General features: G+C 31.7%; 1 protein-coding gene across 1 annotated transcript in view; it reads left to right on the top strand.

The window, feature by feature from the left end:
* LOC145242857 (protocadherin Fat 4-like) overlaps positions 1-17,531 on the top strand; it is a 154,864-nt gene that overhangs the window by 136,153 nt on the left and 1,180 nt on the right. Inside the window, exon 8 of the mRNA XM_080105972.1 lies at positions 10,980-11,118. Within this exon, the coding sequence (XP_079962098.1) occupies positions 10,980-11,118 (139 nt within the window). The remainder of the gene's footprint in view (positions 1-10,979; positions 11,119-17,531) is intronic.

Raw genomic sequence — 17,531 nt, forward strand, 5'->3', positions numbered from 1 at the left:
TTGATTTTTTTTTTATTTTGTTGCTACATTTTTGTAAGAAGTCTTTTTATATAATTTTTTTTTTTTTTTTTTTTTTGAAAGAGGGGGATTTTTTTCTTTTTGTTTGTTACTCGTTTTTTCGTGCTAAGGTTCTGGGGTAGGTTATTTCTTAAGGAGTATTTTTGGGTGACTAAAGGGCAACCGCCAACAGCAAAGAGAGATGTCCTCTCCACGTGATTCGTAGTAGTCTTCGTCGTAGGGTCTATGAAATTAAGACTCTCATCTTAATATGCTTCAGGCTTTCTAATAGGTGGATACAACTGTGGTTCCTAGCAGAATGTACTTCTTTATTATGGGAAGGGTTAGGGTTTCGAAATTAAAATTTGGTGCTTTCACCAGGAAACCTTCCTTTTCGGTGGGGTCATATCTTCCAAAGACCCAGAGCGGTTTGATGATTTTTCTAACCTTGTTTCATCCTGTCAGAGAGGAATTCGACTGTAAAATATCCAAACTCACTAGATTCAAGGTGACGTCTACAAATAAATTTAATGATTTACATTTTTTTTGTGCGAATGCAAGTAATATTTTCTTCCAATTTATTGACTGTCATCTGCTGAGATTTTTATTGACTAAACACACAGCGTGTTTGATATATCGTACATTCAATCAATTTTTCATTGGCTGAACATTTTTGCCATATTCTGGTGGTCTATGTAAGCTGCCTGGATATGTCAAGGCAACATCCAGGAAAAAACGTGTCAATAAATGTATAAGTACCTTTTAGTCTGCATAAATATAGCTCTTGTTAAAAATTAAAATCCCAGTCATAGATAGAATTAGAACTTGACATGTGTTCAATAAACTATGTCTGATTCTCTTAATGGCGATCATACAAGAACACAAAAACACAAACGGAAAGTTTGTACTCAAATATCGAGAGTTGAATAGATTTAGAAAGTGATGACGACAAGGAATTGATATGTCGTTTTTGTATTTGAGAAATACCTATGTTTCATTGGATGAGCATAAATATTACTAATATTCTATACTTCTTAATGATATAAATTTCATCTTATTAATATATTAAATCTGAGTTAATCAACGTTTGTTGCCTTAAAGCTTTTGGTCGCACAAAATGCATGTTAAAATATTCTGTAGGCTATAGTATAATTACATTTTAATTCATTTACCTAGCTGTAATTTGTAATAAACTTTTCACGTTTGTATCTATCACTTTCAGCATTTCTCACAGCATACTGTTTGACTCTCCCACTCTTATTTTATATGCTATCACTTCTTCCTTTCGTTACTCTATCTATCTGTTTGTCTCTGTTTTTTTTTTTTACAGTAGAAGTAATAAAAAAGTAAAGAATAAAAAGATTGGAATAGTCTATTATAAATAAAAGGGGATATCACCATTGAGCAGAAATATTAATTAACCCATAGTTGAAGAGAGAGAGAGAGAGAGAGAGAGAGAGAGAGAGAGAGAGAGAGAGAGAGAGGGCTAATTTAAAGGTGCTAGTGCACTTACTGATCTGCGCTATTTTTTAAATCGTATTTCCAAGTTTAATTAAAGTTTTACGATATGTTTTTTTTATCCAATTGTAAAGTTAAAGTATAGAATTGTTACAAAACACCCTCCCCTCCCCATGTTAAGAATGGCTTTTTAAATAATAACGTTATAATTTCAGCAGGGATCAATAAGTGCACTAGTACCAATTTAAAATGTCTTTTTTATTTTTTATATTGCAACTTCACGTTTTACTATTAAACAACGCAAGCTCAATGGGTGACCCAGCGGGTGACAGTTTTCTAATATATATATATATATATATATATATATATATATATATATATATATATATATATACAAGCATTTCAGCCCGGCGTTTCCCAGGTGTTTGGAGGTGTGTTGAGCAAAAAAAATAAATAAATAAATAAGTGGTAGTAGGAAGGCAGGCTCGAACCTGTACCGCGAAGGAGGAAAAGAACGGGAAAAAAACCTGACGTCTTTTCTGTTACGACTACCGCCAAACCGGAAGTGATGTAGGTTTAAATTAAGGCTAGACAAGCGAATAGAGGGCATGACTTTCGAAAATATCGGTGAAAAAAGTAACCCCTCCCCGTAGAAAAGTACCCAGTTGAGGGTGAAGAAATTAATGTTTTTAGCCAATTTTTCGCTATTTGTCGTCTGAAGGGTCAAGCTTCAAAACGATACTAATGTTGTGAAAATTCGTCGCCTCTGTCGAAAGTTTTAGGCAGACATGCAAACATATATACATACATTTATATATTGGTAGCTCAAATTTTCGACCCCAAACTGATTAAAAAGCTTGCCCTATCTCTGAATACCCTTTATGTAAAATTTCAAATGTTTAGACCAGAAATTGTCTGAGTAATTTGGTAGAGACTGCAGAGGTCAATTTTTTAAAAAATTTTGACCCCTGTTATAACCCCTTAAAATTTATTGTTTTGGGGTCAAATAAAATTATTAAGCTAGATCCATGTTCAAGGAATCTATATCTAAGATTTCAATTGTTTATACCCAAAATTGGCAGAGGGGTTTGGTAGAGTTCTCAAAGGTCAAATCGTTGAACTTTGACCCCTTAACAGACAAATTTCTGGCCGAAAACGAATTACAAAGATTTTCAAAAATCTCAGTACTCTGTATATCAAATTTTGAGTATGTAGACCGAAAATTGACAGAGTTATTGCGTAGGAAAATGTACACAGACAGACAGGCAGACAGACACTTTCACTTTTATAGATATACTAGCATTTCAGCCCGGCGTTGCCCAAGTGTTTGGAGGTGTATGTTGAGCAAAAAAAAAAAGTGGTCAATTTTTTTTAACTTTGACCCCTATTATGACCCTTTAACATTTATTGTTTTGGGCTTAAATCAAGTTATTAAGTTAGATCCATGTCCAAGGAACCTATATCTAAAATTGCAAGTGTTTGGACCCAAAATTGACAGAAGAGTTTGGTAAAGTTCTCAAAGGTCAAATCGTTGAACTCTGATCCCTTAACAGCCAAATTTCTGGCCAAACACGGATTACAAAGATTTCCCCAAATCTCATTACCCTGTATATCAAATTTCAAGTCTGTAGACTGAAAATTGACAGTTATTTCCTAGGAAAGTGCACACACACACACACACACACACACACACACACACACACACACACACACACACACACATAAAATCTCTGTTAATTTAAATATTAATTTATTTTCTTCTGTCTTCAATAGCTATTGCATTTGACTTCCTACTCTCTATACTCTAGCCTTCCCCTTTCACTCTCTCTGTTTGGGTTGTGATTTTACTATACACACTCAGCCTAATAGTTTCTCTTGTTTGGAATGTGTTAGATAATAGGTGAATGTCTGGCATCCGGTAGAATCTCCCATCCCCAGTTAGAACAAAGTCATAAGAAAATTTGAAAAAAAACACATCCTTCTTCTTAAATTAAAATTTAAGACAGTTAAGAACAGACGTCCTGTTGAGAGGACTCAATTTTCCCCACTTTTTTTTTTACATAGGCATCACCACTTATCAAGGCGAAGAGGCCACTCAAGGATAAGGGTTAAAGAGTGTACAGTAGACATTGGACATTAGACATTGTACAGTAGACATTGGATCATTAGTAATGAAAATTTGGTAAATTTGATAACTTATATAGAACGGCTCATCAAGAACTTATTTACGTTAGACTTGAACACAACCATATTGTAGTCAGCCGGAAAGCAGGAAAACGGAAGACAATTCCACAGGCGTGCAGTTCTAAGAAAGAAGCTTTGTTCATGGAATCTACGTTTAGGTTTAGGCACAGATAAAGAGCGGGGGGAATTATTGATAGTGTGTACAGCTAGACGAGTGTTTCTTGTGAAAGTTTGGCGAGGGGGGACCATAGATTGAAGCTCAGTTGAACACCTTCCATGAAAATAACGATACATCAGAGACAAACTCGCAGCATCTCTTCTGTGAGATAGAGGTTGCAAGGAAGAGAAAAGGACATCTCCTACGAGGCTACGAAGTCTATTTTGAACTCTATCAAGGCAGGACAAGTCCTTTCTAGCAGCTCCTGCCCAGATGTGGCAACAATATTCCATCCTTGGATGTACCTGGCTCTTATATAGATAGAGAATAGCATCAGCAGTGAGATATTTACTGGATCGATAGAAAGATCCCACGATTTTTCCAGCGGCCTTGGCAACAGATTTGATGTACGTGTTCCATTTAAGATCAGGAGTAAAGGTCAAGCCCAGAAGCTTGTCAAAACTTGAGGCCTCCTGAAGATGAGAGCCATTCATTTCAATTGATGCCATATGTGGATCAGAATGTTGATGATGTAAAGAGAGAAGCTTGGTTTTAGATGCATTAAAAGTAACCAGCCACTCCTTTCCCCATTGTACTACGTGATCAAGATCAGAGGAGAGAGAATCGGAGAGAACTTGGTCGTTTACTGTCTTAGATGTGCTACCATAAATGGTAGTGTCGTCAGCATAAATGTCTACAAATGATGTAAGGATGTGATTTGGAAGATCATTAATGTAGATCAGGAAAAGAGTTGGGCCCAGGATGGACCCCTGAGGGACACCGGCATTAATACTAATATTCTCTCATTTCGTTCTATTTTTTTCCCCTCTCAACTAAGTAAAATCTTTTAGAACAGATTTCGATACTCTTGAAGAATGTGGTGATGCATTGTCACAATGGAAAATGAGATGTAATTTTCTTGATCATTTTCTCACCAATTCATATTTCAGAGTCCTTAAAACATTTTTGTAATATGCTCCCGGTATTATTCTTTGAATTTCAAGAAAATCTATTACGATTTTGGGATAAAAGAACATTGTAGACATCATTTTTTGATGCGATCTCTCTGCCTTAGATTTGGATTGAGTGATCCGCAGAACCTCACTTAAGCCATTTTTTTTTTTGTGCTGCATGAATAAATCTATGCTATCGTTTGTTCTATAAAATCTTTTCTCAATTTTTCTTAAAAGGTTCATGGAAATGTCAGTCGTTTTGATTTTCACTCAACACGTTTAACACCAAACTGGCATGAAGCTTACTGAGAGCAATCTAAAAAAAAAAAAAAATGAACAGATTGAGCCTTTCTTAGCTATTATATCAATCAACATGTTTCGTTTTTATTCAATCAATGTCCGAACTTGAGCCAATTTTTTTTTTTTTTTTTTTTTTGATATTGATCGTCTTTGCTCTTTTGGATCATTTTTGGAATCATTTCGAACCTTTAAATGTTTGTATTATTTGGATTAATCAGACTACTGTTCTCATCCAGAGTGTTATTTGCACAACATTTTGGTCCATATAACCTCCGGTCTTCTTCAAGAGCATATAAGTCGCCATATTTGATATTGGGAAATGATGAACTTCCAAGATTTCGTATTTAGATTCTAGTTAAAATCGGTTACTCTCTTATTTTTGTAAATTATGTTTTTAAGAACTTATGATTGGTTAATGGATCTAATTAAAGTTTAGCACCCCCCCCCCGTTTTTTTTTTTGTTTTTTTTTTGTTATAAATAATTTAGAAATAATGTCTTCTAGTGTTTTGTTTTATAATTGTTATTATTTTTATTTTTACTTTTAACTAGGACCTCGATACGAAACCTTGGAAGTATGGAGTTAACCTTTTCCCAATATTAAACATGGCGACTAATACACCTGAAGAATGTCGTAGGATACATTAACCGAAATGTTAGGCAAATAATGCTCAAGATGAGAACAATAATCCGATTAATCCAAATAATACGAATAATTATTCCTCATCTCAAAAATTCAAAACTTGAAATACTTAATTTATCAATGAAGGATTTAATATTACCTCTAACTTTTCTTGAAAAATACGCCTTTTATGTTTTTCCCAGGCTGCTAAAACAATGTTTTGAAAGACATACTGACGAGACATGATGTACTAATGAGTGGCTTTTGTTGTAGGTACACCATTCATAGCAATAAAATTAAGCTGAAAAATTAATTTTCAATAAGACAAACCTATTAAGATAAAAAAAAGCTCTACCAAACTTGGGTAAGATTAAAACCACTATCTTCAGACAATGCTCACCTGGAATCACAGAGACTCAATGCTTCTATCCACTATGCCATGAGGCCAGAGGATTAGTTGTCCAAAACGTGGCAAGACAAAAACTATGAAGATGAGGATAACAGTCTGCAAAAAAGAAGGAATACATGAACATATATGTCTGTGTAATATAAGATATGCATTGCATTTTATTTTCGCATGAACACGTAATTTAACTTGTGCACCTACACGTATGAGTTAAGTGTAATCAACTGAAATTAAATTGTTATCCTTATTAATCAGAATATTGTGAATGCCATATTTCAAGAAGGACAAGAACTTGCCCTCCCCCCCCCTAGAAAATCCAGATAATTTCGTATAACCCTTCATCTCTGTTCAGCATTGGATTCGGTTCAACAACAACAACATATACTAGGCACTTAGTTGATTAGATTCTAAATACTGGCATAATTCCACATGCTTGACTCACTTCCTCCTGAGGGTATCGCCACAGAAAGAGAAACATTTGATCTTCTGTGTGATTAATATTGTAATTATTAAGAAGTCTTGCATTATTTAATGGAACAGCATTCATATAGTGATGGCCATTGGTAGAAGAGAAGCAGTGAGCGTCCAAAAATCTATCGCTTATTCATAAACAAAGCTACATGACTTTTTAAGAAATTTTGCCCACATTGTGTTTATAAATATCACAAAAATGAATAGTACGAATACAATATGGTGATGCATCAATATCTATATGGAATACAAGTTCTGTTGCTCCGAATCTCAATAAATACTTGTCATGAACCGTCCTTAGAAGTAATAAAATTTAGTTCATTCCATTCATCATTTTCAATCTTTTCACATTTTTCATCACTCAACTGATAAACCATACGGCTTATTAATCTTTACCCTTAAGTGGCTTTTTTTAAGCATAGTATAGTAATTAGTAAATAATAATTTTAACCACAATATAGTAATTAGTAAATAATAATAATACTAATTAGTAAATAGTAAAAGATGATATTCTCGAATGAGTTTTATGTTACATCGTTTGTCTTTTATGGTCCAGGTGATGAAGATTTTCTCTTGATTCTTTTCTCTGGTATATTACTGAAGGAAGCAAAACTAACTATATTTTATTTACACATAAAGGTCAATTTAGCTATGTATGAGTTCCTTATGGCAAGACCATATCAACAGGGTGAATAAAGGGGCCTAAGCACATTAATATCATTAAGAAAAGTATGAGCCTACAATTTCCTTCTAGGTATGGATACATTTTAAATCAAATCTGCCATAAGGTCACCCCATTATATATTCACAAGTCGCTATATTACAGTAATTCTAAAATAAATTTCACAGCCCTTATTTAAAGCCCTTAATTAAAGCCCTTTTGAGATACTGATGATGACAAACTCCATCTTCCAAGAAAAAGATTATGTATGGTATCATCGCATTGACAAACTGGTCATACTTTAAGTTAAAGAACGTGGAGTCTGGCCAGTTCCAGATTGGTGACCATTTGGGAACGCTAGACGATGTATGTCATCTTGCCATAACCAGGATATACATGCAGCGGGGGGCCGCTTGGAAATTTTATATTCTCTGTAAACTTCCCCTCCAAAGTAAGTGGCATAGCCCAACCAGGGCTAACTATTACACCAGGTATTACCAGTTCATTTTTTTTTTTAAATCATGTTGACACACCATTTCTCATTAGATCATAGAAATTAAGCAACACTGAGTCTGGTCAGAACCAGAAGGGTAACCATTTGTGAATATCAGGCGCTGTATGTGGGAAAATGGCGAACCTCTATGAAAAAAAGATATAGTCCTTGATAGCTTCAGTATACCTTGCTAATCCATCCATGTGTTGAGATAACAGAACAACTGCCTCCTATCTCAGGTGAAAGCTCTGTTTGCAAGAATGTGGTGAAACTCTCTGGAGAGAATATGCAATCGTTAGTGTTTTTTTTTATCTTTGGGTAAATAGCAAATTGTGTTCGAAAAATCGTATACACAGAACCATTTACAATTAGTATTATATTTGATGATTAAAATAAAGTTTGGTATGTTGCAAAACAGACAAATCAACTAATCGGTTCTTCGGTACATAAAGTCACTAATTTCTTACAGTTTGAAGTCTGCATACATATATATATACCTACAATCTAGTCTGCTATAAAGTCATTCTATCGTGTCTTCAAGTCGCTATATTATTACAGTAGTTCTAAAATGATTTCTACATATTGTTTAGAGTTCTTTTAGTATATTGCTGATAAGAAACTCCATTTCTTAAAAAGACTTATGTGAAAGTAATTCGTATTACAAAAATAAAACGAATAATAAAGCCATATAATTTTTTTAATTAACGGCTAATAGTTTTAGATCATCAATATTGAATAGCTAAATGAATGACAATACAAATGTTATATGGCTAAGTCATCATTTCCGTAAAAACTTACTTAGATTACATATTGAAACAAGAATTTTTATTTTTTTTACAAATAAAATGCTAGCACATCATCATCAGTGGCCCTACTGCTTTGACAACATCGGTGACCACGGCTCTCCAAATGGTAAAGCCATTGGTAATCTCGAGAAGACAAGTAAAGGCGGTTGTTTCCCATTGCTTCCTTTCTTCATTCGGGGGGGGTGCATCTCTTCCAGTGAGTTAAACGCGCTACCAGATACCAACCTGGAAATTTCTACAACTCAGTGCGGTACATACAGCACTTAGCTTTCCCAAATGGTGACCCATCTGGTACTGGCCAGAGTCATCATTGCTTAACTTCGGTGATCTGGTGAGAATTGGTGTGTCAGTGTGATTGTGCTGTAATATAAGGTGTCCACAAAGTTCGCATGCACGTTAAAAAATGGGAAATATTTTTCGTGACCTGCAGAATCGCGTTACCCTTTGTATCGCCAATGATTTTTTTTTTTTTTTTTACACAGTGATCACCACTTATCAAGGCCCGGAAGCCACTCAGGGATAAGGGTTATTGCAAGTACATTACGTTAGTGTGGAGATTTGATGAAGTATTTACTTAAGGGGGCGGTTCATTAGGAATTTGTTAACGTTGGACTTGAAGACATCCAAGTTGTAGTCCAGTGGGAAGCAGGCAGACGTGCAGTTCTAAGAAAGAAGCTTTGTTCATGGAATCCGCGTTTTGATTTAGGCACAGATATACAGTGGGGGAAATTTTTCACAGTGGATTCAGTTAGACAGGTGTTTTTCGTGAAAGATTGGCGAGGGGGGACCAGAGATTGGAGTTCAGACGAGCACCTGCCATGGAAATAACGATAAAATAAGGATAGGCTCGCAACGTCTCTTCTGTGGGAGAGAGGTTGCAGGGTAGAGAAAAGGGCATCCCCCACTAAGCCACGAAGTCTATTTTGTACTCTGTCAAGGCAGGATAGGCTGTTTTTAGCAGCTCCTGCCCAGATATGGCAACAGTATTCCATCCTTGGACGTACTTGGCTTTTATATAGATGGAGTACATGTGAACATTTAAATGTAGATAAAACCTTTAAAAACCGTATTCTTCTACTTTCTAATCCTTTTTTTTACAGATTATTTCAAATACAAATAAAATAAAAAAATTTTGAGGTTCACAAAGATTTTATACACACCATGTATAAGACTCCACCCTAAAAAAATGCTACCCATGAAATCGTTAACATCACAGCCCTTTTTGAAATTCAACCATATTTGGTACAAATAAGTTTATGTCTATGTTTGAGTTCTCCATCAAGTTACACTCATGAATTTTTAACAGTTTTGTTCTATCAGCTTTTTTCAATAATATGTGGAGACACTTATGTGATCATCTCATCAGTAGGCGGTGTGAGCCTGAATAGGCTTCACATTCACCTGACTATAACCTCCTAGATTATTTATTCAGATAATGTCTATCAAAATAATCCCAGAATATTCCTTAGTTGTAGAGAGCTAACACAACCCAAATCAGTCGTATCCAGCTATGCTTGCAATGCAGTGCATGGGTTGGTGACAGTCTTTTAGGTTAATATGTACATGACAAAGTCTAAAGTGTAATTGTCCAGCCTATTACTTGATTAAAGAAACGTGTAACTTACAAAAAAAAGAGACATTCAGTATAAATTTAAAAAGGAATAACTTCATTTGAAAAGTAGAGATGAGAGACCTCCTAAAGGTTAACACCGGTTCTGAAATGAATAGTGTTTTAGTTAAACTTACATGGTGAAACCTAGTCCTACATGGCGAACTCTCTACTGGTCGTCGTGACAGAGGAGCATCAAAGAAAAGATATAAAGACTCTTTGAAGAAGTTCCTTGGTGGACTGCCACATTGACCACCTCCAGTGGTCTGCTCTCACTGTTGACCGTGCTACCTGGTGACATACTGTCCACCAGGCTGTCACCTCCTTTGAGATCTCCCGCACAGAGAATCTGCGGGAGACACGCTGCAGGAGGAAGATTTGGGAAGCCTCAGCAGTCACACCTAACACGACTTTTGACTGCAGCCGTTGTGGCCAAATTTGCTTGTCCCGCATCGAGCTCGTCAGCCACAATGTGCCTGCAGTCGACGTGGACAACCCCTTCATAGAATCTTCGTTTGCAAAGTACAGCCAAGAGACATGGTGAAATGAATAGACTCCAGGAAATATTAAGTTATTAAAAAAATATTTTTGCTAATATAAAAATCTGGTGCTTAATTGATAGATATTAATTGAACTTTTAAACAGAAAAATATTCAGAAATTCACCAAATGTCGGTTCCCCTTTTGAAAGGGCATACTAATGCATAAACCCATTTGTTTGAAAACAAATATCTGTATATTATGAATGACTGTTGGAAACTTCTGCCATGTTTATTTTGATTTTGGGACAAAGTTGTTTTTATTTTTATTTTTAACAGTACGACACAATCTGCAGCATTAATTGATCATTTGTTTATTTTCGTAGGAAATAGATGGCGAAGAAACAAACGAACCAACTCAGTTCATCATTCCACAAGATCAAAGAGAATTGACATCCGCACACACCGACAATGAAGATGCTCGAAGTGAAGCTGAACAAAATGGGACACAAAGAAGACTGAAAGGTAGACTTTCAATCTTTATGACAGATTTGATTTGGTATTTGTTCATGCTTGGTAACGAAATTCAACAATAGTATACTGATCATTATCTTTATGATTATAGATGTTTATGATCATAATCCTTATGATAATTATCTTTATGATCATTATATTTATTATAATTATGTTTATGATCATTATATTTATGATAATTATGTTTATGATCATTATGTTTATGATTATAGATGTTTATGATAATATAATCCTTATGATCATTATCTTTATGATCATTATATTTATTATAATTATGTTTATGATCATTATATTTATGATAATTATGTTTATGATCATTATGTTTATGATTATAGATGTTTATGATCATAATCCTTATGATCATTATCTTTATGATCATTATATTTATTATAATTATGTTTATGATCATTATATTTATGATAATTATGCTTATGATCATTATGTTTATGATTATAGATGTTTATGATCATAATCCTTATGATCATAATCTTTATGATCATTATATTTATTATAATTATGTTTATGATCATTATATTTATGATAATTATGCTTATGATCATTATGTTTATGATTATAGATGTTTATGATCATAATCCTTATGATCATTATCTTTATGATCATTATATTTATTATAATTATGTTTATGATCATTATATTTATGATAATTATGTTTATGATCATTATGTTTATGATTATAGATGTTTATGATAATATAATCCTTATGATAATTATCTTTATGATCATTATATTTATTATAATTATGTTTATGATCATTATATTCATGATAATTATGTTTATGATCATTATGTTTATGATTATAGATATTTATGATCATAATCCTTATGATAATTATCTGTATGATCATTATATTTATTATAATTATGTTTATGATCATTATATTTATGATAATTATATTTATGGTCATTATGTTTATGATTATAGATGTTTATGATCATAATCCTTATGATAATTATCTTTGTGATCATTATATTTATTATAATTATGTTTATGATCATTATATTCATGATAATTACGTTTATGATCATTATGTTTATGATTATAGATGTTTTTGATAATATAATCCTTATGATAATGATTTTTATGATCATTATATTTATTATAATTATGTTTATGATCATTATATTTATAATAATTATGTTTATGATCATTATCTTTATGATTATAGATGTTTATGATCATAATCCTTATGATAATTATCTTTATGATCATTATATTTATTACAATTATGTTTATGATCATTATATTTATGATAATTATGTTTATGATCCTTATGTTTATGATTATAGATATCTTTGATAATATAATCTTTATGATAATTATCTTTATAATCATTATATGTATTATAATTATGTTTATGATCATTATATTTATAATAATTATGTTTATGATCATTATCTTTATGATTATAGATATTTATAATCATAATCCTTATGATAATTATCTTTATGATCATTATATTTATTACAATTATGTTTATGATCATTATATTTATGATAATTATGTTTATGATCCTTATGTTTATGATTATAGATATCTTTGATAATATAATCTTTATGATAATTATCTTTATAATCATTATATTTATTATAATTATGTTTATGATCATTATATTTATGATAATTATGTTTATGATCATTATGTTTATGATTATAGATGTTTATGATAATATAATCCTTATGATAATTATGTTTATGATCATTATATTTATTATAATTATGTTTATGATCATTATATTTATGATAATTATGTTTATGATCATTATGTTTATGATTATAGATGTTTATGATCATAATCCTTATGATCATTATCTTTATTATCATTATATTTATTATAATTATGTTTATGATCATTATATTTATGACAATTATGTTTATGATTATAGATGTTTATGATAATATAATCCTTATGATAATTATCTTTATGATCATTATATTTATTATAATTATGTTTATGATCATTATATTTATGATAATTATGTTTATGATCATTATATTTTTTATTATAGATGTTTATGATCATAATCCTTATGATAATTATCTTTATTATCATTATATTTATTATAATTATGTTTATGATAATTATATTTATAATAATTATGTTTATGATCATTATGTTAATGATTATAGATGTTTATGATCATAATCCTCATGATAATTATCTTTATGATCATTATATTTATCATAATTATGTTTATGATCATTATGTTCATGATAATTATGTTTATGACCATAATCCTTATGATAATTATCTTTATGATCATTATATTTATTATAATTATGTTTATGATCATTATATTTATGATAATTATGTTTATGATCATTATGTTTATGATTATAGATGTTTATGATCATAATCCTTATGATAATTATCTTTGTGATCATTATATTATTATAATTATGTTTATGATCATTATATTTATGATAATTATGTTTATGATCATTATGTTTATGATTATAGATGTTTATGATCATAATCCTTATGATAATTATCTTTATGATCATCATATTTATTATAATTATGTTTATGATCATTATATTTATGATCATTATTGTATGATTATACATGTTTATTATCATAATCCTTATGATAATTATTTTTATGATCATTATATTTATTATAATTATGTTTATGATCATTATATTTATGATAATTATGTTTATGATCATTATGTTTATGATTATAGATGTTTATGATCATAATCCTTATGATCATTATCTTTATGATAATTATATTTATTATAATTATGTTTATGAACATTATATTTATTATAATTGTTTATGATAATTATATCTATTATAATTATGTTTATGATCATTATATTTATGATCATTATGTTTATGATCATTATATTTATGATACTTATGTTTTTGATCACTATGTTTATGACCATTATGTCTTTGGTCATTGTGTTTAAAATCATTATATTATGATCATTATGTTTATGATCATTATATTTATTATAATTATATTTATGATCATTATGTTTATGATGATTGTGTTTATGATCATTATCTTTATTATCATTATGTTAGCATTTTTGAAATGGAGATTGATAATTTGGATTATTCAATCTACCTCAGTATGGGCGATGCTAAAACTATAATTACGAATTTCTTAAGATTTTTACCCGATCATGGTTGATTGAACCTGAGCAAGCTACAACCATGGATTAAATAAATCGTTCCGTCGGAAATTCCCTACAGATTCCCGAGTTCAACAAAGACACCTGAATAAGATCAGAGGTCACATCAACTGAAACGTTGTGAGAATAACATCCACGGTGAGAACAGTAATTCGAAGAATGCAAACAATACAAATTATGATCATTTTAAAAAATTGTATGGGAACACAGAATTTCCATTTCAAATTTTCCTCAATTCCATTTCACATTTTATAAATTCTGTTTTTTTCGACTTTTACTTTTTGTTTTTTTCACAAATTTACAAGTTTCTAAAGATTTTAAAACTATATTTCATTATATACTCCATGTATTTATCTGGGGTTGCCCGGATAGAGACATTTTGTCTGCTGGGGGATTTAAAAATAAATAATTTAGAATATAGCAATATTTACAGTTCTTTTAAACAAGATCTTATAACATTCGATCTAGTTTTCCCTTATTTTATTTTTGATTGTATATTGAATATTGACTCAACTGGTTGCTAGTGTGAACACTGGAAAAGTAGATTATATCCTGTTATGCAGCTTCATAGGTTAAAAGAAGTATTCACTAAGAAACATTACATATTTGACTGTGTATGAAAAAGAGAAAAGAAAAAAATTAAATATGGGAAGAAATCAAAAACAAAAGATTTACCAGTTTCATTTGGAGTAACAAACGTTTTCAGAAAAGTGATGTGATTTGAACGAGACTGGTAAATCTCTGTTCTTTTGATAATTACTTTCTGTGTTTAATTTGTTTTTCCTTTTCTCTCTCTCTTTCTCTCTCTTTTTTTTTTTTTTTTTACAGAGGATAAGGGATAATAAGTGTACAGTAATCAAAGGAAACATGTCGTAGTAATTGTTAGATACTGGGAATTGAGTGAATTGGATTACCTAAGGGGATGCTCATCAAGAATTTGTTCATATTGAACTTGAAGACATATTGTAGTCAGTTTGAAAGCAGGAAATTGCAACAGAGTTCCACAGGCGTACAGTTCTAAGAAAGAAGTTTTGTTCATGGAATCTACATTTAGGTTTAGGCACAGATAAAGAGTAGGGGAAATTATTGATAGTGGTTTCAGCTAGAGGAATGTTTTTCATGACAGTCAGGATGAGGGGGGGCATAGATTGGAGCTCAGACAAGCACTTGCCATGAAAATAATGATAAAGCAGACAGGCTCGCAACATCTCTTCTGTGGGAAAGAGGTTGCAGAGAAGAGAAAAGGGCATCCCCCACTAAGCTATGAAGTCTATTTTGAACTTTGTCAAGGCAGGATAAGCTGCTTCTAGCAGATCCTGTCCAGATGTGGCAACAGTACTCCATCTTTGGACATACCTGGCTCTTATACAGGTAGAGAATTGCATCAGCAGTGAGATATCTACTGGAGCAGTAGAACGATCCCAGAATTTTTTTCAGCAGCCTTGGCAATGTATTTGATGTATGTGTTCCATCTCAGATCAGGAGTAAAAGTTAGACCATGATGAAGCTTGTAAAAACATGGAGCCTCCCCAAGACGAAAGCATGCTTGTTTTTACCGTACTAAAACATCTAATATATATATATATATATATATATATATATATATATATATATATATATATATATATATATATATATTATATATATATACACTTGTGCCCGATATTATTCATACCCCTCGGATCTTTGAGATTTCTATAAGAATATTGCTCAAACCATAAGGTAGACAATATTAAAGGGATTTCAAACAATAAATCAAGCATAAGCATTTAATTTAAACTCAACAAATAAATAAATTATGCAAGTTTGAAACATTATACAAAGAAAAACAATAATGGCACTAGTTCAAAATTATTCATACCTCTCTTACTAATAGTCAATAGCATGCCCTTTATTCTTAATAACTGCCTGTAACCGTTTGGGATATTTATCAACAAGGTTTTTACAAGCATCAACACTGATTTTTGACCATTCTTCAATGCAGTAGTTCTCCAAATCCCTCAAATTTCTAGGTTTCCGCTTTTTAACCTCAGTTTTCAATATGTGCCAGAGGTTTTCGATAGGGTTCAGGTCGGGACTCTGGCTAGGCCATTCCAAAACATTAATTTGATTATCCTCAAACCATTTCTTGACTATTTTGGCAGTATGTTTTGGATCATTATCCTGTTGAAGGACCCAGTTTGGTCCTAAATGGAGCTTCTCCGCATCCTGTCTAATGTTTTTCTGGAGTATCTCCAAATATTGCTCCTTCTTCATGGTTCCATCTATCTTGACCAAACTACCTGGACCACTAGCCGAAAAGGAGCCCCAAAACATTAGGCTACCACCACCATGTTTCACCGTGGGTATGGTGTTCTTTGGGTTGTAAGCTTCCCCTTTCTTCCTCCAAACGTAAGAAGCATCCATATGGCCAAACAATTCAATTTTTGTTTCGTCAGTCCACAAAATACTTGAGAAAACGGACTCTGGAGAATCCACATGGGTCCTAACAAACTTTAGACGTGCTGCAAGGTGTTTTCCGGTGTGCAATGGAGTCCTTCTTGGTCTTCTTCCTTTCAGACCATTTTCATGCAGAGTCCTTTGCAATGTTTGCCTTGATATTTTTATGCCAGAAGACTCCAGATTTTCTAAAATGTCCTTAGTAGTGGTGGTTGGATTTGCATTAACACTTCTTACAATATTCCTGGTGGCTCTAGCAGACAGTTTCCTTTTCCTTCCTCTACCAATCAAGTTGTTTGTTGTGTGGTGGCTCTGGAATTTTTTGATAATGCTCTGTACTGTTGCTGTAGGGACCTCAAATTTCTTGGAAATTGACTTGTAACCTAAACCATCCTTATGTGAATTCACAATTTTAGTCCTAAGATCATTACTAAGCTCTTTTTTCTTCCCCATTCTAATAATTTTTATTCTTTTATTGGTTTTCAGTTGATATCATTTTAATTTCTGAAAAATGCAAAAAACGAAATGAAATTAATCAAAGGTTGTATAAAAGCATTCAAAATAAGAATCAAACAGGAAACAAACAGTCAGAAACTCGATTAATACTGAAAAAATAAGGGGGTATGATTATTTTTGAACATTGCAAATTTTATAAATAGCTGTATATTTCTTTTATTACAAGTATCCCGAGATTTTAAAATGACGAAAATGATCAGAAGAGGTTTATTAAGAATATGTATCAATATGGACGTAAACAATAAATTCTTACAAAGTTACACCTAATAAACTCAATTTTCAAGGG

Source organism: Euprymna scolopes, chromosome 21, assembly GCF_053919585.1.
Source record: "Euprymna scolopes isolate OS-2025 chromosome 21, ASM5391958v1, whole genome shotgun sequence".
Taxonomy (NCBI): Eukaryota; Metazoa; Mollusca; class Cephalopoda; order Sepiida; family Sepiolidae; genus Euprymna; species Euprymna scolopes.